This window comes from Catharus ustulatus, chromosome 9, assembly GCF_009819885.2.
Source record: "Catharus ustulatus isolate bCatUst1 chromosome 9, bCatUst1.pri.v2, whole genome shotgun sequence".
Taxonomy (NCBI): domain Eukaryota; kingdom Metazoa; phylum Chordata; class Aves; order Passeriformes; family Turdidae; genus Catharus; species Catharus ustulatus.
Genome location: NC_046229.1, coordinates 9,525,196 through 9,548,434, shown reverse-complemented (window position 1 = coordinate 9,548,434; position 23,239 = coordinate 9,525,196). Strand labels below are relative to the sequence as shown.

General features: G+C 51.1%; 1 protein-coding gene across 9 annotated transcripts; it reads right to left on the bottom strand.

Moving 5' to 3' along the window:
- Positions 1–519: 519 nt before the first annotated feature.
- Positions 520–22,454, bottom strand: MOB3C (MOB kinase activator 3C). 9 transcript variants are annotated; one of them, XM_033068004.2, is made up of 6 exons: positions 22,040–22,454; positions 21,403–21,831; positions 20,702–20,868; positions 13,806–14,304; positions 5,273–5,475; positions 520–2,103 (listed from the first exon to the last, which is right to left on the bottom strand). In XM_033068004.2, the coding sequence occupies exons 4-6, from the start codon at positions 14,224–14,226 to the stop codon at positions 2,074–2,076; spliced, it is 654 nt and encodes a 217-aa protein (XP_032923895.1). In that variant the 5' UTR covers positions 14,227–14,304; positions 20,702–20,868; positions 21,403–21,831; positions 22,040–22,454; the 3' UTR covers positions 520–2,073. The 9 variants fall into 9 exon arrangements, with proteins under 9 accessions (XP_032923895.1, XP_032923898.1, XP_032923900.1 ...); XM_033068007.2 differs by having other exon boundaries at positions 21,403–21,458; XM_033068009.2 differs by having other exon boundaries at positions 20,702–20,861; positions 21,403–21,458.
- Between the last annotated feature and the right edge of the window lie 785 nt (positions 22,455–23,239).

The following is a 23,239-nucleotide window of genomic DNA, read 5'->3' as shown; positions in this document are numbered from 1 at the left end:
AGCTTGACTTTGTCATCCTCGTACCTCAGCTGGGAGTAGCTGTAGGCTGCTACCAGTCCATGCCTTAGACCCCACTGTTGAAAGAGCTTCTCCATAATTCCCAACCTTCCCAGCTCCCAGAGGGTGCTGTGCACTGAGTCCAGCCAGGCTTCACTCCTCAGGAAAGTAGAAGCTTGACAAAGCTGTTGTCAACTCGTGCCTCTGCTCCACAAACAATTTGTGCCTGTGGTTGTGATTTCTGTGAAGAGGCAGGAACACAGATTCCAGGACCTACACACCTTGGCAAAAAACAGTGAGTAAAGCTCACCACCGTGAATTGCTGGGAAAATTCAGGGGAACTGCGGTGCAAAGCCTGCAGGGGGAGGATGCTGGCCAGCAACACTGGCCTCTGTTAGGCTCCTCTCTGAGATCCATCAGTGCTGCAGCTCTCAGGGGAACCCACTCCTCAGGTTATCCTTGTTCACTAGGCCTGGTTAATGCAGATGGATCAGGGAAGAATGAAGGAAGAACATCAGGCTTATTAATGTTTCTTTAATTAGTAACAGAGCAAATATGTTTGGACTTTGATTATTTTACACAGAGAATATTGGAATGATGTATCAGGTGGTTTTGTATCCATTTTGGTCTGTTTTATTTCTATGTAAAAATATACGTCTGGTACACAAGATTTAAAAAAATAGATTTTCACAACAAAATAAGTGCTTTGAGCACTAAAAATTCACTTGTGCACTTTAATGTTGTCCCAAACATTTACATTTTCTATCCACATCCCCTCCCTACCCCAAAAGTGGGCAAACCCCAGACTATAAATATTATCTGTGTCAGATATAGAAAACTTTCCCAGAAAAAGAGCAGGAAACACAAACATAACAATTCTGTGGCTCAGACAAATTGATGTTCACTCCCCAAAACAATAAAAAAGGAAAAATAAAAATATTTTTGTCAAAATTAAAATGGCACAGGGAACACAACACTAATTATCAGGCACTGAAAGCCGAAGGGGAGGTAATTGTGAGACATGATACATTTCAGAGGAGTAAAGGCACAGACCAGGTAGCAATAGTATGCTTGCAGATGGTCAAAAAGGTTTAAGAATCACAGAATAATATTGGGTTGGAAGGAGACCTTGAGAACAGAGTAGAGGAGATCTCTCTTAGGAGTCCTCCTTCACCTGCTGTAAGGTTGGGTAATGGAAAACCAACAGTTTTCTACAACCAGCATTTGCCCATCTTGAGCCAAGACAACACATCAGGAAATGCTGACATGTTGAAATGTTTTCTGCCAAGAGTTTCTTTTCACCACTTTTTGAGACTTTCTCAGGTAGACTGTGCTGATCACACTGAATACTGACCTAGTTCACCTCCTCAGTCATGGGACCACTTGCCATTAGTCCAAGCAGCATTGGATGCATCTTAGAACATCACCAAGTCCCCTCTTCCGAATGTGAAAAATCCCTTGAAGGGAAAAATGGTTCCTTAGGTAAACCATGAATTAGGGCAGGAGGAGACATTCATAGCTCATGGCTAAAAACAGCACATCAACAACTAACCATGTGAAGGCAGTGGGATGAAATGCCATCAGCTTTGCAGGGCTGATCTCAGGTGTTACCACAAACCCACTGCTGTGGGAAAGGTAACAGGCATTACCTGGTGGCCAAGGTCAGACCTGCTCACCGGCAGGAATTGCTAACAAAATATTTGGAGATCAATATAGCTGAGGACAAAACAAGAGGGAAGGTCACTGAAAATTTGATGTCAGACATGGGATTGAGTCTTAGAAATCAGAGTGTGCAAAAGTAAACCTTTTAGGACTAAACCAGACTTGCCTCATTCTCCAGTAAGTCAGTGGCTTTCTAACACAGGAACCATACAACAGAGATTGGTTAAAGAAGAAAAATCTGTCCAGAGGTTCTTAGAGAATTTAGGATTCAGCCCCAGCCTGAAGAGGCTCTTCTGCAGTGTTCACAGGAGCTGGAATGCCCAGAGCAAGTCCCAGGGAGGAGGTCTCCCACCACAGGGTGTCTTGTCCCACTGGACTCTGAGTGAGCCAGCTGAGTTCATCTGCCAGAAGACTTCAGTGGCAAATTCGTTCTGTCATTTCTTTCTGCATTGAATGGAGAGAGAAAAGAAAGGAACAGTAAGTGCAAAAGACAGGTTTGAGTAGGGTGACGTGTCAGGCAGTTTGGGAGGTGTCCAAAACCAACCCAGGGAAGCAGCCGTGGGAGCCTTGGAGATCCTTCTTGCATTTCCCATGTCAGCCCTCCTGGGAACTCAGCTGCCTCAGCAGCTCCATCCTGGCACTCTCCCCGCTCTCTGTGGCACAAGGTTGTTTTGGCAGTGCCCAAGCCTTGAGAGCAGTCCAAGAAAGAGCTTTGGCTGAGATGCTGAAAGATCAGCCACAGAGCAGCCAGACAAGGTGCTGCCCCTCTCAGAGCCTCTCTTTGCAGCCTTAAGGAGATGGGACATGGAGCTGCTCCCAGTTCTCGCTCCAGGAGCTGAGCACAGCTCACCCAGAGGACCTGTGGTTACAGCAAGGATCCCACAGTCCCTCTGCAATGCAAATGAGGGCTAATAACAGGGGCCACAGGAACCCTCCAGCGAGACCAAGCTCTGTTTAGGATTACAGACTGCTTTCTTTAGCCAGAATGGCATCGTGTCAGACACATTAGGAAGGTGTCCAGCTTTCAGCTGGTGGAAGATGGTATTTGTCCTTGCCTTAAAATGCTCAACTAGTATCTTGAAAATCCTGCAGTGAGAAAAGTGTGATTCTGGCTCATTGTGTTCATGGCTTGGGAATCTGTGTGCCCACAAGTTCCCCCATGCACTCCAGAGGAAGGTTTGCACATTAAAAGGTGCAAAATCTATTCCAAAATAGACTGGAAGTAGGACTGGTCCATGGAGAAGGAAGAATGCAACTCTGAAAAAAGAAGAACTATGAAAGGAAGATGACCCTTGAGTAACCCTATAAAAGGCTCTTTAGTTATATAACCAAGGGAGGCAGAAGCAGCAAACTCTGATCTTTGGTGCTGAGAACTTTGTTTTTCAAATCCATCAGGGACAATGGCAAAGAGAGGATTTTCCTGTAGGAGTGACATGCAAAATCACTTGAGTGCAGAACCTGGCCATCAAATGAAAAGCTGAAGCTTTGCTACAAAACCACATTGTAAACAGGAAATGTTTGCAAACATTTTGGAAGGAAAAGAAGAGGGTGAGAGGACTGTACACATCTTCTTGCAACAGTAACAGCATTACACTCACCCCACTAGCACAACAGCCGGCACAAAAGCAGCCAGGAACAGGAGGGACTGCAGTGACCAGTGGGCTGATAAATCACCAGTGAGCTCCTCAGAGCAGCCCCAAATGTCCAAGGCATTCCTCACATTCAGGAAATCCCCACAGTAAGCAGCTGGACCCCTGCCAGTGCTGCAGCCCAGCACCACGAGCTGCCCTCAAGGAAACAAGTGCTTGCTTCTCTCTGGCCCCACGTTCCTTTATTTACTGAGAGAGTGCATCACTGCCTTTTGCTAGCTCTGCTGTACAAAGGGTCTCACTCTCAGTTCCCAAGATTTGCTGCTAAGAAATCACATCTCACAGAAACTTGACAAAAGGGAAACTGAAGCAGCAAAGGGAGATTGGGCCAGAGGAAAGCTTAGAAGTCTGCCATGGGGTTCGTGGGGACTAACAGTGCAAGGTTAGGACAGCTGTCTGGGCTGAGGAGGCAGCCTGGTTGCAGGACACTCTCAAAGACACCTAAAGCAGCTCACTGCCTGAGGGAAGGAAGCCCTCCCTCCTCCCTGGTCCTTCCTCTCAACCCTGTGGATGTGTCTGCTTGAGGCTTGGATGGCAGGCAATGAGACACAGACAGACCAGGGGCAAATGTGTCTCATTTCCTTGTAGTTTGACAGGGTTGCATCACAGGGGAAGAATCTGTTCACCTGAGATTTATGCAGACCCATCAATCATCTCACGTTGCGTGTGAGTCACTGGCATTGAAAGCTTATTTAGCAAAGTCAGCCTGGGCTTTGGCTCCCAGGTGCTAATTATCTACATTAGCAAGCAGCAGTCCAAGGGGATGACACTATTATGGGCTGTACAGCAATGCTGAAGAGGTTTGTCATGAGGAGCACTGGCAGAGGACAGGGTGATGCTGAGCTGCCGTTTCTGGAGCCGAGGGCCATTGTGATGTGTTACAGCTGAATTCTACAAAATAATTAAAGTCAATACTGTTGTCACTCAAGTCTCCCCTGATTAGATCATCATCTCTCCATCCCCCTAAATCATGATTAGAGCAGACAGGCAGAAAATTGACTGAATTAAATGAAATGAAAGCAGAGGAGTAAAGTGCTCAGCACTTAGGGGCAGGGGCATCTCCCCCACCTCCAGATGCTAAGCAAGCAGCTGGGACTCTTCTCAGCTCTTTCCTGGATTATATCCTCTTGGTCTTCCCTGACTCTCTGCTGCTGGATATACCTTTTCTGCAAACCAGCCCTTACCACAGCATGCAAACTACTGGGTTTCCTATTAATTATTTCTTCACTGCAACATGTTCTGCCTAGGTCAGACTACACTCGACCTTGTCTGTGACAAACTTGCTTCTCTTAAAAACCCACTATGTGCATTTTCTAGTTTACGAGCCCTGGGCTGTCTGGCCTCTGCTTCCCACAAATCCTGCTGTTGTCAAGGACTCTCACCTTCTGCCTGGCTAATTGCTTCCCAAGGGAGGCTGTAGGGAAATTGGGAGATCCAGTGAGGCCTCTCCAGCATGGCCTTGACAGCTATTGTCTGAAGCTGTGTCATACTGGGGCTAGCCTTCCCTGCAGCCTCAGTGTAATTCACGCTAGGATCTCAAACAGGGAATACTAAAAGAAAAACTGTGGAGAAGAGACTTTGGCTCAAATCTGACTCCTGAAAGCCATGTGGACACAACTGGCTGGAAAACTTGGATGTGAAAATTGCATTAGACCTACCAAGTCACTGTGGGGACACTACCCTGAGGTGGCCTAAGGGTTCTGAAGGTCAATTCACACACATGGCAACAGAGGCAAAGGTTAAGAAAGGATAATGGTTTCCTCGGTGCTGCTGGGAATTTCTCTCTCAGAGCACTAAGGCTGATGATCCCAGGACAGAAACATGACTGTGAGTCTGAGGTAGGGTGGCCACAAGAGCCCAGAGAGGGTCAGCACTGCTCAGAGTCCAGCCCCAGCCCAAACCCACGAGTGCTGTGCCCAGCCCACACCCTCACCCTCCCCCTCCCCACGCCAGGGCATCCTTACCAAGGGCTCCAGCTCCCGGTGGTCAATGAGGCTGAACTCCCTGATGAAATAGTAAAAGTGCTTGTAGCAGGTGTTGACGTGAGCCTCAGCACCCATGTTGATGATGCTGTCAAAGTGGTGGATGTAGACGTGGACAAAGACGCGGAAGAGGCGGGTGAGGATCTTGGTGCAAACTTGCTGGAACTGCTTGGGGAAGGGAACACCTGCAAAGCAGAAGTAAATTGGAACATCTGGACATTTAAAAAAAACCCAAACAAACAGTGTTTAAATGTCTCTGTCATGCTTGACAGGCAGTCACAGATGACAAAAAATGCCAAGAGTGACACTGGGGCAGCGTGTCATTGAGTTTTTCCCACATATTCTCTCTTTGCCCAGCTAGCAATTTCCCACAGGCATGGCATCAGGATTTGGAGAGTTACCGTAGAAGAGAAGATTCCTCATCCGTTTGAGGAAGCCACAACTCTCCACATCTGGCTCAATCCAGAGCAGTCTGGCAGAAGATCCTTTTGCTCTCTCTCCCTGCCTTTCCCCTACAAGCCTGTGCAGGCACAGCATAAGTCAACTTGTATTTAGCCAGATCCATTAACAAAGCCAAACCATCTCCCACCAGAAAAAGTACCTTCCTCTGAACCCAAAAGCATGGCTTGTACTGTCTTCCTTCCTCCTCACACCCTCAAACAGCACTTCTGATGCATCAACAGAAATGGGTGGGGTTTCTACCTTTTTCCTGATATTATTTCAATAAAATGTCTCATTAAGTCAGGAAGAAAATTGCCCATTTAATGATGTTTGGGTTGTAATTTCATTGCACCTGTACAATCCTGAGATGGGACCCACCACTCCTGGCTCCATATTTTCAGCTTTGTACTGCACAAGGACACAACGTGAGATGTTTCCACCCTTTTTAAAATAAACTGCTATCACAAGGAAAATCTCAGGGTGTGATACCATCAGTGCCAGCAACCTTGGGGTAAATCTCTAAAGGAAACATGGCTTTGAAACACTAAACTTTTTGGTGGTTGTTTTTTTTGTGTGTGTGAGGAGGAGAATGAAACAGCTTATATTTGTTTTCCTGAGGCTTCTTCCTCTCCCCAGAGCAATTCAATGCAAATACACAAAGAACAAAATTAAAACCTCCCTTCCCACGGTTGTACCAGCCTCCTCCCTTATCTTCTTATTAATGCAGCACATAACCTCTTGAAAATCCTTCCAAACAAACTCTGCTCAACCATGGCCAGCTCACACATTTCGTGCACAGGAAAGCATCTTAGATAAAAAATTTAAAATGGTAATTTTATCTTTGAATCTTTCTCAGCAGCCTTGCTAGGCAATTAAAACTGTTTTTTTTCCCCAAAGGCTCCTGGCAGTTTTGTTTCCCAGCAGCAGTGCTGAGCCCCTCTCCTCCATGGGTGGCAAACACAAAGGTTCCTTCCAACATCATGTGTTTTAAATTGCCAGGGTTGTGCAGGTGTTGGGTTAGGAACTCACAAAAGAAAATTATGTTTGGTCTAAAGCAGAGTCACCCTGAGCACAGCCCAGCCTCCCTTTCCTACATGCAGAGTGTTGGAGCAGAGGGCAGGGCTGAAGTGCTGTGCTCGAGCCACATCTGGATGTCCCAGCCAGCTCTTGGAGAAGGACACAGATCTTGGCTCAGCATCACACAGAGAGGGGGTTTTGAACTGATTTGTGGCCACTGCTCTGCATAACCACAAGCGCACTGCAGCCCAGCGCTGCTCCTGCAGCAGGGACCTCAGCATGACCTGTTCCACTGCCAGCTCTGACAGATCCCATCAGGACTTTTCAGGAAAGGTGTTCACATCTGGCAAAATCCAACCAGGCTGTCCCTATGCCTAAACCTTAGAGCTGTGACTGGATACCTACTTCTGCCCAGCTACAGAGCCCTCCTTGGCTGCTGGTCTGACACAGGCAGGGGTCAGAGAGCTCTCCAGGATCCCCTGCAGTCAGGAGGGACACAGCACTTCATCAATGGCTTCATTTCAGCTTTCTGCACTGAGTGAGGATGTGCTGAGCAAATATAAGCTGGAATCACCCAGGCAGGGACTCAGACATGCCCCTGCAGACCAGCTTTGAAGAACTGGTTAAGAAACACTTTTTTTAAAAAAATAAAGCTCATGACAGCAAATAATTGCTGGTGGATGCACATTTCTGGGCAGTGACTGCGGAATACACACTGTTCTGGACAGGCTGACATCCCCCTGGGACCAGAGGCAGCTGGGATCTCACTCAGTGCCCAGGAGCAGGCAGGAAGGCATTTTCTGCCTTCAGTTTGTCCCCCATCCCAGCCACCAATTGCCTCCCCAGTCAAAGCAGGCAGTGAAGGAGAAGTCTGACCTGAGCATCACCGGGAATTTATTGCCAAACTGCAGAGAGTGACAGTGAAGGAAAGCAGCAACCCTCAACCCAGTCTGAGCTGAGAGGGAAATAAGCTCAGAGAGTGACAGCAGATCAAACAGATCTCAGGCTCCCAGGGCTGACAGCATCCGTGGTGCAGATCCTGCTGTCACATGGGCCACCTCCAGACACGGCAGATGGTGACAAGTGGCTTTCCACAGCTTTTGTCCTGAGGTTAGCAAGCAATTGTCTTGTCTTACACATCTGTCACCAACAAGTCCTCATGGACATGCTGGCAGCTGAGAGTCTTAAAGAGACACCTCCAGCTACATTCTGGATTCTCCAAACGCAGCCTTTGCATCAGGAACAGAGATTTAGCTTAAATCACAGAATCAAACAATAGTTTGAGTTACAAAGAATCTTTAAAGGTTAGCTAATTAAAATCTCGTGGTCATCAGCAAGTGTAGGAGTTGTTGAACTCCTAAACCTAATGATATATGGAAAAACACCTTCAGGCTGCCACGACTTCCAAGCTCACTTATGGACTACTCAACCACTGTGTCTCACACGAACCAGGAGCACGGGAAGCTCCTGGGAGCTGATGCTGAGCTGCCCTTCTTTGTGTCCATCACCAGGTGTCAGTGTGCGGCCGTCCCCTCCAGGCATGGCCAGGCTGAAGCGCTGCCTGCCTGCCACTAATGGATTTCTGCAGGTCCCATGTCAGGACTCACCCTCACCATGGCCCTTTGGGATCACTTGGCTCTGCCTCTTTCTCCCTATAACGCCCCTCTGGCTTGCACACCTGCCCAGGGAGGCACAGCAGGGTCCTGCTTCCTCTCCCCACGCTGCAGCCACATCTATCTCCTGGCCAGGACCCTCGATACAGGCTAGAGATGCTTGGCTGGACCCTGCATCTGGCACAGGGCTCTGTGCCAGCTGAGCAAAGCACTTCCCCTGGGGAAGGAAGCAGGGCGGATATCTGATATGCAGATTGCCTCTGCCAGCAGTAGTGCATCGCTCCTGATCTCCAGTGACTTGGAAAGAAACCCACAGCAGCCCCAGCAGGCACTGCCACGCTGGTGGGGAGCTGGAGAAACATCCCATCCCCTTGCCCAGAGCTGAAAGAAAAGGGCTCTGCAGTGAAGGCTGCATGTGAGAGCAGCAGGAGGATCTGGCATAAACGAGCTTGCCCTGGGTCAGCACTGGAGCAGCGGATGTCCAGCAGACAACACATGTGACATCCTCTCCAGCACGTGAGGGGACACAGGCAGCACAGGCTGTGCCTGCTCCCTGCAGCCAGGCACGCACTGCAGCCTGTCCCAGCCAGGGGACAGCCATGGGGGTGGATCTCTGGCCACACACACCTCTCCTGCCCTGCAGGTGTTCAGCTGCACACTGAGCACTGGCCAAGCTCGCTGCCATCCCACCAGAGCTGCCATCCCCATGCATGGAGGGGACAGCTGCTCCCCCCAGGGCTCCCACCCCCCTGCCGGCCTGGGCCAGGCACAGCCAGCACAGAAACCCCAGTGCACCAGTAAATGGCATTTGGGAGTGGGGCACTGGCGGCCCTTGCTTAGGGGACTTGCTCCATCTCAAAGGCGGCACATTGTGGCACAAACCAGGGATAGCAGCAGATGGATGAAACAGAGGGATGAGTCTGGTGGGACAGGCCCTGCATGGCTGAGATGTTCTCTTAGCAGGAATACAGCAGGCCAGGGGAAAGTCAGCATGGACCTCCAGGTTTGACAAACTGCCCCAACAGGATGACATTGCTAGGATTTGCTTCATCCTCCCCAGCACTGCACACTTGCAGGGACAAAAAACACCATCCTAGATCATCCCATTGATGGCGGTCTAACTGCCCTGGGGGACAGCAGAACATCACAAAACCCACCTGGGCTGATTTAAAAGCATTGAAATTACTTTTACATTTAATTCCATCCAGCAACCTTGGGGAAAGCAGCAGCAAGCCCACAGTCTGGCAGGCAGCAGCCACCCTCTGACTCTTCTTGCACAATGTTTAGTTTAGATATTGGAAAGAATTTCTGCTCCAAGCCAAGGCAAAAAGCTGTAAGTACAGCAGGTACAATTTCACTCCAAGCAGAGTGACTCATAGCCCTGAATTGAATTGGCACCTTTAGTCTTGGACGTTTTGCTTGAAAATCCCAAGATATGACTTAAAGCTCCAAGGAATCTGCTTTCCCCACTCCGTGCTGGCTGCTTCAAAACATAAGGAAACCATGTGTAAAAGGAAATGAAAATGACAGGTAACAAAGTGCCTGTGCTTAGGGTAAGGGACTGCCAAAGGGTCCTGGATCTTTCCTGCCATCTCCTGTCCCCAATACTTGCACACCAGCCAATTTAAATTTTTCATGATGAATCAGTACTGGGAAGCTATTTTGCTTCTTGGCAATTGTATTTTTTTCATCTGCAAATGCACTAATTCAGTGAACTTCGTGATTAATTGTTGTTGTTATTTCTCAATTTCATTTTGGCCACCGTGGTGTTCAGTGATTCATTTTTCCTAAAAATAAGTCTTTAAAGCCCTGTTTAAAACTAATGGTATGATGGCAGCTGCAAGCTGGCGTGGTATTCATTTCAGAAGAAACAAAGCAGGGGGGAAAAAAAAATGTAAAAAGGAACCAGCTGAGAGAACACCAATAATTACCTGAATTCTGAACATTTTTCCCCTGTTGTTATGGCAAGAAAGTATCAGATAATTTCACACCAGGTTTTCTCTGGTTTTTATAATTGTTTTGGGACTAGGTTTGAATGACAGGCTTGAGTTTTGAAAAGCTTTCCAAGAACTGTTATAAAACCTCCTGTGGCCGCTGCTCTGTTGAGCCACAGGCAAATCTGGCAGGGAGCACAGGGTGTTTCCGGGCTGGGGCTGCTCCAAACCCTGTGTCTGCACTCATTGAACAACAGGCAGGTTTCAGCAGCCACCTCAGAGGACACCTGGCCCTGTGGAACCAGCAGCCTGATGCTGGGCTGACCATTGCTGACACAGCCATGGAGCCTGGAAATGGATCCCACCATCCTTCCTCCCCAGCACAGCACCGCCCAGCAGCAGCTCCCTGACACCAGGCACCACGGGGCAGAATGATTACTGGGAGGAGAGGATATTTTCCAGGTGATAATCTGTTCATGTGGCCACTCACTGAATAAATCTACTGATATAGTTTTACCAGCTGGTGAAAGTACACCTGCAGAATCATTTATTCTTCTCCCTGCATGGGAAAAATGCTTGCTCTCCATTTAAATGTATTTTTCAGAACAGCTACATTGGCTGGAAGAGTGGAAACAAAGCATTAGCACACACCAAATGATATGGGTTGTCTGGGAAAGCTGCTGCTTCTGTAGATTTATAACCATCAGGCTGGCATAGCTCGGGCCATGCAGGATTTGTCTCATCTTAACTGGCTGACAAAGAGGCTCCCACTCCAGAGAAAGGATTAGACAGTGGGATGGAGCCCTGCAGGTAGATTTCCCTGGGCATGGGGAAGACACACTATCCCCCCAAGCCTTGCTGTGGTGTGCAGGGGGCTTGGCAGCACCCCCAGACTTGCTAACAATCTCCACCATAGGGATTTTCTACTGGTGCCATCCGAGGGCTGCAGTCCTGCTGGTTAACTCTGCCAGGTCACAAACTGTCTACTGGTGTCTGGCTCCCTTCCTGCCATGTCAGATGCCAGCTGTCCCTCTGGCCTCACTGCAGAGCTGGCAGGAGCTCTGTATCACACAGCTTGGCTAAACCAAAGGTGTTTGTCACTCTGCTCCCCTCCCACCTCTGACATGTGCTGAAGGAGCAGATGCTTTAATGTGCAAATCAGCCCAGCTCTGCTCTGGTCACTGCAGCTGCGACCATTTACCCCAGCGATGCTGAAGGACCCTGTGAGCCCACAGGTCAGTGACCCATCTCTGCTCATTTCTAGCTGGGGTGAAAGCTTTCCCCCTGTGACCCATGAGACACCTCTCAACTGTCAGGAGCCTGCCAGCAAGCCCTGCTAAATCACTGCTGCTGCAGGCTGTGTAGCTCTTGGGTGGAGAAGGATGCTGAGGCTAGCCTCCAGCAATGTTTGTGAGTTTGGAAAATGCTGCTGCTAAGAAAAGAGAAAAGTCTGTTTTGTCTGCGGTCAGGTGGCCTTAGCCAGGGAAATCTTTGTGCTGGGGCAGCTTTACTGCACATGGCAAAGAGGGGCCAGGAGGGAAAGCTGAGATGTTCATGAAGACACCAGCTGTGTCCTCTCATGTCTTACTCCCCTTGTCCTGGGTCTTTTCCCAAGGGCCTGCTCTTTAGGAGGGAGGTTAAGCACCTCTGTTTGGTCACTCTGGCCACTGTTTGGGGGTCCCACATCCTGGCCAGCCTCCTCTGTCATCCAGTGCATTCCCTTCAGCCAAACACTCCATCTTCTGAAATGCCAGGGGTGCCAAGCAATTACCCAGTGAACAAGGCAGGCCAGTGAAAGGTAGATAATTTGGGACACACTGATGACAAAGTGCCACCACTCCCTCCTCCCCCTGCCTCCCCCCAACAGCCTCTCATGTGTTTTAGAGTGCAACCTCAGCCTGAGTTCCCTTTCACTTGTGTGAGGCCAAAACCACCAAGACAGGCTGACACAGGGCCTGAAGTCATTCAGGGGACACAACAGGGGTCCCCATAACAAAAGGGCTTGGAAAAGCCCAGGAACAGCCTTGGAAGATAAAAAAATTGACTTGACCCACATTCACCTACAGTCATCCTGGATCTCACCCAGAACTGCCCCCAAACTGAAACGAAAGGAGAAGTAGAAATCAGGCACACCAGCCATTCCTCCCCACATCAGGATGTGCTGCAACTCAGAGGGAGACTGCCAGAAATGAGGTGAAAACCACCAGGACCATGGTTGTATTGCACCTCAGAGAGATGTGGGAGAGCAGAGGGTGCTGCAATGTCCCTCCCATGGCTGCCTGCTTTTTGAGGTGTTAATACTCCCTGTACAGCTTTACTCCCCAGAGCAGCATCAAACAGCATCACATCCCAAATCCCACCTGAAAGGCATGGAATTGAATCAGGACACTCCTTTCTGTCTCACCCCTCAGCAGCAGCAAGTCTGTGCAGCCAGAATGAACAGAGACTTTTCTGTCCCCAGCAGAGCTGGACCTGCTGGCCCAGAGTACAACTACATGCACAGCACAGCCAAATTGGGCTACAACAGTGAGTAATGCCAGGAATCCCACACAGACCGTTTTCTTCAATATTTCCCAGTATATTAATGAAAATCTTGATCATAAGCTGCACTGATTTCATACAGCTCTGTCTGCTTGGCAAACAAAAAAGGTCAAGCAGACTTGCAAAGCTATGCTTTCCACCCCCGCCAAACTCCTTAAATCTTTTTTTACAGTCAAGTAGCTTCATGTTCCATCTGAAAAAACCACCTCTCCAAGGCATGACCTGAGACTCTGGAAGCCCCATCAGCTCCAACCCTTGAACTCATCTCCCCAAATGACAAAAAAGTAGCAGCTAATATCAGCCTTGGCAGCTGCTGAGCATTGCAGGTCAACAGCAGAGGGGTCAGTTTGAAAGCTGTGTTGCCTTTGGCAGCTGCTGCAAGCTCCTAAGGCCAAACTTTTTGAAGAGGTGCATTATACACCCTGGGCCTTGGCAGTGGCAACATCCTAGGGAGAGACATCTCTGCTCAAGCAGTGCCTCAGCTGCATAGCAAGATGTGAGGTATAGTCAGGGCTGAGAGGGAAAGGGGCTGAGGAGCGAAGCAGCAAGGGTTGGATCTTGGGACCATGAACCCACATGGAAAGAAACTGAGTTGGTTAGTTGAGAGAAAAGCAGGGATGTGATGACCACCCCTAAGCAGCTCTGCAGCTCAGCCTCTTGAGAAAAGGCAAGGAAGCTCAAGGGAGACCTACCAGCCTTCATTTCTCACAAACACAGAGTAAGTTCAAGCACAGAAAAGGACAATATTGTGATCCACATCCCCTAGTAGCAGGATGAGAAATCCCAAACTCAGTTTTGGGTAAAGGGTGTGGGACAGACACTGAGACACGCCTGGAATGGGAAATGTGAAATGCCACAACACTTTGCATCGCAGAGTTCACGAACACCAACCCTGAGGTGCACCAGCAGCTCAGGAACCTGCAGCAGTTACAAGCCCAGCTTTCCTGCAGGGAACCAGAGCACACTCACCTATCCTGGTGGGGAAGATGTCCTCATTGTTAATGAGCATCTCGATCCAGTCCATCAGCATGCACATGTACTGCGGGGCCGACAGCTTGGTCGGCTTCTTGTACTTGCTGTCGTCCTGCCACCTGTACTCGTACTTGAGCCCCCCAGACATGATGGGGCAGCTCCTCTCGGTGCAGTACTCTGACATGGTGCCGTAGATGAGGTTGATGCGGTTGAAGAAGTCCACCACGTGCACGGCGATCCAGTCGTTGATGCTCTCGCCGGGAGGCAGCTGCACCACCGCCTTCAGGTCCAGCCCGGACTTGAGCGAGGCCTGGGCTTTCTTGTACAGCTCAAAGCGCTGCGTGCCCGGCTCAAACTTCTTCCGGGGACGGAATGTTTTGTCTTTGTTGAAGACTTGCTTGAGGCACAGGGCCATCATGAGCAGGGCCAGCCAGGTGAGGGCAGGGGCTCAGAGCAACATGAAACCCAGGGCTGGGGTCTTCATTGATGGAGGTCTCTGGGAGAAAGAGACACATTTCAGTCACACATGAAGACAGCTGCACGTGTGGACACGCTTGCAGGGATTCACACCAGGATGCTGGCTGACCCCACTGCCCTGACAGCACATGGGGACACAGATTTGGAGCGAGCTTTTGGCCCCTTCACACCCACCAGGCTGACCTGGAGCAGCTGCTGCCACCTCACACAGCAGCTCCTGGCACTGGAGAGGGTAAGCCCTGCCCCATGTGCTCCATGCAAGGCTTGATGGCAGACAGAGCCCTTCCTCCCTCCTGAGCACCCCAGGAGCTCACCAGGCTCCAGCCAACCTCTCCCCTGCAGGCTTTTACCAACAAGTGCTGCGATAAAGTGAGAGCCATGACATCAGCAGAGAATTCACAGAATTCACAGAATGACTAAGTTGGAAGAGACCTTCAAGATCATCAAGTCCACCCCATGCCCTAACACCAGAGCTCACCAGTCGAGGCAGTCCCACTCTGGTGGCCTTTTCCTCTCCTGGCAAAGGGGAAGCATCTCTTTCCCAGGCACTTCTCTGTGCAAATAACCCCTGACCCTGCAGCAGCGCTGGCAAGCGAGGCCCCGGGGACCGCGCTGCGACCGCAGCTGGCTGCTGGTTCACACAGCCCCAGCGCCGGCAGCAGTGGGAAAAGGGGGGATTATTTTTGTTGTTGTGCCTGGTGTGTTTGTCCAGAAGAACAAAACCCACATCCGAAGGAGGGAAGCGCAGCCCAGCTCAGCAGAGCAGCCCTGCCAGGACGCCAGCGGCTCTCCCGGTGCGCACACAATGCACACGGCAGCTCTTGCGGTGCTGGAGCTGATGCTCTGGGTGACTCCAGGGCTCTGCAAAGTGCTGAGCTCACCCCTTCCTGCCCAAGATCAGCAGCACAGATTGGGGCTGTATTTTCCTTTTCCTGCCTGAAATCCAGTGGAAATCCCTTCCACCCAAAGCTGTCCTGGACAGGCTGAAATTGTGCATTTTGTTACCTGCATTAATCACCAGTGGTGTTAATGTGAGATCAAGGCCTCCCTGTGCTAAACGCCTTGCTGAGGCTTAGGGAAGGGAAAGTCCTCCAACAGCCTCCCCTGATGGGAAGAGATGGAGAAGCAATTAAGGAAAAGGAAAGAAAATATTTATGGAAAAAGGAAGTGACTGACCTAAAATCACAAGCAGGAGGGAATGGTGAAAACCTTGGATGAACATTCATCATTAAAAAGACAACTTTAGCCAAAAGCTGGCTACTTAAATTTTGTTTTCTAAACTCAGTCCTGAGCCTGAGGCAGGTCCTATTTTGTGATCAGCTAAACATCTCTCAAGTGAAACCCTCTGCTCCCCTTAAGGCTCAGCCCTGGGTCATTACTGGGAGGCAGCAGCAGGACCTAGTGATCATCCCAATGCCTGCAGGATCTGCCTGGCAGGGATTTCTGCACTGCTGCCAGCAGTAAAACCCTGTAATGGATGCACACCCTGGTGTGGATGGAAAGCCCAGCACAAATGCTATTAGTGCACAGGCCTTTCCCACAGGCTGGAGCCAAAGCTTTGCCACCCTTACACAGCTCACAGCACAGTGAAATCCCTCCACACTCTGCTGTACCCAGGTATAATAAAATGTGTGGTTTTAGGTGCTTTCTGTCCCACAGAGGGGCCACAGCCATCACACAGTGTTATGCAGTATGACTTCAACACCAGGGTATCTGCAGACCTTCCCCATCTCATGTGGCTGGGTGGGATTTTAATGGTCACATCTGTGTCACCCTCATTTATTGCCTCAGGGTAACAACTGGGGGATGTTTCTTGGATGCTTTTTCTTCCCCTGCTCCAACCATGGCAAAGAGCTTGTTTCCCACTTCAAAGCATGATCTCTCCAAAAGGCTAGCGGATGAAGCCAGCATCATGTCATGACTCCTCTCTGTCCCTAGCCTGTGCTACAGCAGTCCTTATGGATCCCGTGGGAGCCCAGGGGACTCTGGGCACAGCAAGGCTCTAAAGAAAGGCCCTTATCCAGGACTTCCTGGATTTCACATATTCAAGCACATCCTGTTGATAACACCTCTAAAAAAAGCCTTCTGGGGAGTTTGCTAACACATAACACTTTCAAAAATATGTATGCATAGACACATATATATTTATATATAACCACTGCAACAGGAATCCTAATTCAGTAATGTGGGAAGTGCTGGGATACCCTCAGGATGAGGCACTCGGCAGGCTTTGTCCATAGTGCAAAATAGGATTGATGGGGCTGAGCAGTGCCTGCCCCTGCAGCCAGGTTTCCCTGGAATTTCAGCAAGGGAAGTCATGCCAACAGACATTTCTCTGTGTCACCATCTCTGCTGGCCTTGGCTCCACCTGCTCTGCTTCAGGAGCTGTTGCTGTTTGCAGACTCCTCCATGCAGAGATTGGGTTGTTCCATGGTGATGAGCAGCCACCCTGGCAGATGACATCCCATCAAACATGCCACTTGCAGGGGCTGACAGCTGTGAAATCAGTTCTCTTTTAGTGCCTCACACTGCAGGTCCTCCTCAAATATTGAGCCACTGACTGGGAAATAAACATCTCATCTGCTGAAACCAGACCTGTAACTCATCTATAACTGCACCCCTGCATCATTCACAGCTGGATCCCTGTGTTACCCTGCAAGCTGCTCTCACTCATCAGGCAGATGGGAATGTGTTCTGTGGCTCAGCACAGTCTGAATAAAACATCAGATCAAAAAAAAAAGGAGCAACAAAACTGCTAAACATCTGCCAGGTGTTTTTCTATCACACATCTGTTCGAGTGGAAACGGAGAGTAAAACCCATTGCTGCCCGAGTGCTCAGAGCTGACCTACCCCTGAGCCTGCAGAGGACACCAGCACAGCACTGCAGCCTCTCTGCCCCCCAGGCAGTGGTTTTCTTTTCAGGATCCTCATCATCACCACTACCAAACCACCAAGTCATTAAAAGGCCTTGTTAATCTTTACTGGAGAAAAATGTTCTCCAGAAATTGCATTTAACACAAAGCCAAAAATACATCCTGGGATTTATGACCTGAAGAAGCAGAGAGAGGCACTGAGCCAAAGAACACATTTGTTTCTCTACCTCACTTCAGAGCTTTCATTGCCCAGAGAGATCAATGTAGAGGGAAGTAAGGGAGCAGTGGTGGCCAGCAGCAGGACAGGAGATCCCAGCTCTGGCCCTTGCAGATTCCCCTCAGCACCCACCTGTTTTCTGGGATGAAAAGCAAAACCCTTTGTGAATGGACCCAGACACATCCTGAGTCTGTCTGGTGGAAAAGAGCCTCAGCCAATGCAAAATCAGATTTTCCCAGTTTCCACCTTAATGCATCCGACCCGACTGCTGCTCTTCCATCATTGACTAAGTATTTGGGGCAGATCCATATAAAGAGATGGAAAATGGGAGATCTTCCAAGGTTTATGGTGCAAAGTTCAGCTGAGTCTGATGTTCAGGGCTGTTGTGTTCCTAGAAATCATGCTGTGGTCCACTGGGGCTTGGGGTGGGGCAGGAGACCCATCCAAATGCTAATCACTGCTCACACTGCCTGTTTTGGGAAATCCTAAGGGCAGAGTGCCACCCAACAAGCTCAGACAGTGACTTCCTACAACAAGACCGTGCAGGTCCCGCCCCAGCCAGCACGGGCAGGGCCATGGCAGCAGCCTGCAGCTCTCTGCCCTCAGCTCCCACCTGCAAAATCAAAGCTTTTCCAAGGGGAACCTTGGCAAAAGCTGCAAACCCTCTTCCCCACATCACAGTTCCCATCACAGAGCGGTGCTGGCGCTCTGGGGGTCCACAAATCGCTTTCTGAAGCATCTGCAGACCCCCAAATCAAACCTCATCCTACACCTGAGAGGGGACAAGGACTGGAGCAGGTGGAGCTGGAGGCTTGTCCTGATGTCACCCTGTGTCCCCACAGAGGATGGTTGGAAGAGGAGGAGTAAAGCTTCTGGGAGGGAAGAGACTGACATTTCCCACGAGACATCCATGCCATGGTGTCCTTAGTGTTCAACCCCCATCCACCCTCCCAAAATAGCCTTGGCTTTGAAGAGCTTGGCTACAAACCCAGCTGAGTGGCCACAAATCCCATCCCTGTCCATGAAGACTGCTGGACTTCAGTCCTGTCCCTGTTTTTGCCGCTGGCTTCAGTCCTGCTTCTGGTTTTAAAAGCAGCAGCAGAAGCAAAATTCAGTGGGGTTTAGCAAGAACCAAAAAAGCACAGGGTTAAGCTGTGCAAGGACAAGGCAGAACCACTGCTGGGGAGGCAGCAGGCACAGACATGTGAAAAACTGATGTCCTAGATTGCTGGCAAGTCCAGAGATGAAAGGAAATGAACTGGATGGGAGGGATGCAAGTTCAGGGTCAGACTTACCCACTAATTTCAGGTTTGAGGGTTGTTTTTTTAATCTAAACTAGTTTCTTTCTCTTTCTCTTTCTTTCTTTCTTTCTTTCTTTTTCTTTCTATCATTTGAAAATCACAGAGGAGCACAATAAGGCAAAGGTTTTGTTGTAAACTAAAAACAACTCTGAAAAGTCTGTTTAGAAATCACAGAACAAAAGGGAGGAGCAGGCAGAGCTGTGGGAGAGTGGGGGAAAGATAACCAAAGGAAGGCTCTGATTTTGAGCCCAAATAAGCTTTAGTCAGAAACCCAGCAGGAAGGATCAGACAGATGCACTGACAGACTCCAGGATGGTGGCCACAGTGCTGGTCCCTGGCTCCCTGCCTCAGTTTCAAAACAGATCTCCCTCCCCAGGCTCCCTTTGTATTAAGGCCTGCAATAGCAAAGGCTTCAGGGGAAAAAGTGCTTTGCATGTGTCTCTGGGAAGCACTAACAACTGTGAAGGGTAAGGAGAGAGGAAAGCTCTGACACCAGCACCTCCCATGGCTCCTGTGCCAAGTGCATCCTCCCTGGATCCATCCTGAGACAGTGACACACTGGCAGAAGCAGCTGCCTGGAAACTGCTGTGTTAGCAGCACACTCCAACCCTCGTGGGCAGTGTGAGCACTGGGGAGCACAAGGAGGGCTCCAGCACTGTGGGCAACCTGCAGGGAGACTCCAGCTCCCACTGCTCTGGGACGAGGCCAAGGAGGCAGAGCACAAACCTGTGCAGCTCCAGGCACCTTAGAGCAAAGTGTAGGTTAATTACCACCAGCTCTGCACATCCCCCTCGGGCTTCCCCAGGGGATCTTGCCTTTGGGGCACCCAGATATCTACAGCTTCTCTGCTTTGGGGGATTCCCTTCTCCCCACCACAGGCAGTGTAAAAGTGCCACCCAGCCCCATCCCAGATGGAAGAGGAGGACAGCATCAGCTCAGCCACCATGTGCCAGAGCTCTGAGACAGCCAGCCAGCCTCCAGATGGACAGTCTGCCCAGAAACCTGCTAGCCCCAGCTGGCTTTTCACTGCTCTAGGAGGCCTGGCTGAGGAGTCAGCAGCCCTGTCTCTGAGCTTCCCTTCAAACCCCAAAGTCCAGATGCACTTTGGTCTTCAGCCTGTTCAGAGCATCTCTGCAACTAGGGCTGGTTCTTGGGACTCATGCCCAAAGACTTCTCCCAAGCAACTCTGAACTGCTGACACTGCAGCCCAGACCCAGGGAAGGACTCTGGGCAAATGGTGCTTCCAGGAGCATATTCCCTCTTTTTACAAGCCTTTACAAGCCCTTCCAGCCTTCTAAGGAAGGAGGGCTGCAGAAGGAGGGTGCTGGGAGCAGAGCCCTGGGGCACTGGCCCCACTCCCTCTGTGCTTCCTGCTGGAGCCAAGCCCCAGCTGGGCTGTCCGTGAGAAATGGGGTTATTGGCTGCTGATCCCAAATATAACCTAAACGACAGAGAATTCCAGGAAATAAGCCAAGACAAAATGCAGGGAGGGGGATCAAGGCCCAGCACACGGGCTGGGGGAGTTTCAGAGAAGCCCTGGGCTCTCAGCAGCATCTCCCTGCTGCCAAACATTCCTTGTGCAAACTCCCCTGGTGCCGCAGTGACCCATGAGAGCATCCATGAGCACAAATCCCTGGAGCAGAGTAGGACTCAGTCTCCACACTCCAGCTGGGGACAGCTGTCAGCAGGAAGCTGTGCTGGTGCTTCCCCCAACTCACATGGTGCTTGGAAATCCCCAGCTCGTGAGAAACGGGCCTGGATGGCTTCCAGGAACAGGACTGCTTACCCCTGCCCTGCAGATGTCCCCTGCTGTCCCCAGCTCTGCCCTGCTCCTTGCCCTGCCTCCCTGCCACACCAGCAGCAGAGCAGCGGCTCTCTGGCCCAAACACACCAAAAATGTTTTCCCAGATCACCCAAGACACCTCCAAGCAGAATAGCAAAGCAGCATCTCTCCTGGTTAGAGACAGCACATCCTGTTCATTTTAGGTGTGATACCCAGTGGGGCTGGGGGCTTTTTGAGGGTACCTCATGCCTGGGAGCTGAGATCTCACCGCTGCTACCATTAACTTGCTGTGAGCCCTGAAAAGAGGTGTCCAATGGCCTCAGTGTGTCCAACTCTGGTTCAGTCCCAAGGGTGATCACTCTGTTTTCAGAGCCGTAATTCCAAGCACCGGGAGCTCCAGGCCTGCGAGCTCAAGGAAGAAGACGAGAGGAGATAAGCCAGCTGCGGAAAACCCATCTCTACCGCTTGTTCTCACCCAGTTCCCCCGCCCACAACTTTCCACCCTCCCTCCGACACCGGCAAAGCCGCTGCCGGGGCTGTCCCGTTCGGGAAACGCGTGTGCTGCCTTCCCCTGCCAGTCCCCTTTCCCTTGCCGGTACCCCGGTCCCTGCCGGTCCCCCGGTCCCTGTCTGTCCCCTTTCCCCTGCCTGTCCCCCTGTCCCCGAGGGACCCCCTTTCCCTGCGCATCCCATGCCGGTCATTCGCACGGATCCCTGCCCAGCATCCCCAAAACTGGGGATCCCTGGTATTGACACAGTGGCTGCTGAGCTGGGACAGCCCAGAGGAAGGGGAAGAGCCTTCTGCAGGCGTCCATGGCCCGGCTGGGTGAAGAAGTGCTCTTTGCCAGGCTAATGCCAACCCAGATCTTGGCCATCTCGTGCTGAAAATCACCCCAGGAGCATCCTCAGGAGCGCGGTGCTGGTTTTTACCTCGCAGGACTCACCTCATCCCCCGGCGCAGCGACTTCCAGTCTCAAATCCCTCCGCTGCACTTTCTGCTCTTATTCAGGAAAAAGGAAAAAAAAATTAAAAAGGTACAAAGTCCAAGCCAGGCTCTCTTTCGGGACTACTGGGGATCGCAGCAGCAGCAGCGGCAGGGAGAACTGCCTCGCTCCAGCGCTCTCGGGGTTTCGTTAGGGAAACCGGGGCCGAGGGTTTTTCTCCGGTCAGTGATGTCACATCCTGACCCTGCCGGCAGCTCCAGCTGTCCCTGGAAATCCCGCTTGGAAGCGGGGCTGCCAGCCCCACCATCCGCCGGCTGATGGGTGGGCACGCCCGCACTCACCCCCGCACCATTCCTGGATGCTGAGATCCGTCCTGGCGAGCACTCCCGTGCCGCTGGCTGCCTCTGGCTTTCACAGGACAGCGGGGAGCTGCCGAAAGGAGATGAAATCCCGAGTGTTTTCCCCTCCTCCCCCCGCCTGTTCACAGTTCCTCTCCCTTCATGCTTCCCCGCTCTGCGCACACACAAAAACAGCCGGGGGTTTCCATGCCAGGCCAAGCTGGATGCCATCCAAAACAGAAATGCCGGAGACGGGAAAAGAAAGAACGAGAAAAACTTTCTCTGCACAGAGCACTTACTTTCAGTCTTTGTCGGAGGTGGGGTGAGCTCTGAAGCGCGCTGCGGTATTTAAATCCTGCTCAGCACAGACAAGCCTGAGCCAGCAGCGGCGCCGGCAGGAGCGGCCAGCCAGCGTGGGATGGCTTGGCAGGAGCCGGGATCCGCTCTGGGGTCAGGACAGATGGGCTGGAACACCGGTGTGCACCCCACGGCTGATGCTGGGCGGTGTCACAGCAGGGGCAGGCACAGCACGGCCCCACACTCACGGTTCCCTTCCTGGCACGGCGATGTGTCGCTCCCCGGGGATGAGATGGGTGAAACGGCTGCAAATTGTTTGGCACAGCGACAGTTCTAGCGAGGGAAACGTTTCTAGCCTGTTACATGTGTGTTAAACTCGGGCCAAGCCGAGCTTTGCAGGTGATGAGGCGAGCTGGGGAGCGGGGCACAGGGCAAGGAGGATGTGGCTGACGGGCACGTTTGCATAAAGCTGGAGGGTTTAGGATCAGGGTTGGATTCCCTGAGCCCTGCCTGGCATCCCCTGGTGCTGCAGCCCTGGATTTGTCTCCCAACCCCATGCATCTCTGCAGAATCGACTCCTTTCCCCACAACACGGCTTCTCAGCTGCAGGTGATGCCAGGGTTTGCTCTTGAGGCACAATGTTCAGAGGCAGTCTTTAAAAATAAATTCATCCAGCAGCCTCCCAGACCAGCCAGCCACGAGGGAGATCAGCCCAGCCCTGCGAGGCACTTACTCTCCTTTCCTCCCTCTCTTTGTGAGGTTGGTTTGGTGCAGGTGCAATAGAAACTCTCTGGCACCTGCAGCAGCGTCTCATTAGAAGAAGACACTGTAGGGCCCATTTCATCAGGCAGCAGCCACTGCTGGATCACTTTTGACTGTAGCTGAAGGGAATTGGAGCTTGCACACTCCAGCCCCTTGACTGTCCCCATTTGGGACATGGCTGAAGGGCAGGTCCTGAACTAAGTGTCAGGAGAAGGACACACCAAGGACATGCAGGATTCATCTGTGCTCTGCATCCACTACAGCATGAGATGGCTGAGGTGTCTCACATCTGCAGAAAGGGTAAAACCTTGAGGTGAAGTGCCCTGCACAGCTCTTGAGGCAGGAGGAAAGCACAAGCTGTCAGATTCATCTGTCCAGCTGCTGCCCACCATCATCAGCTAACCCAGTACAACAGCCATGGCCTCAGAGCTCTACTCTGT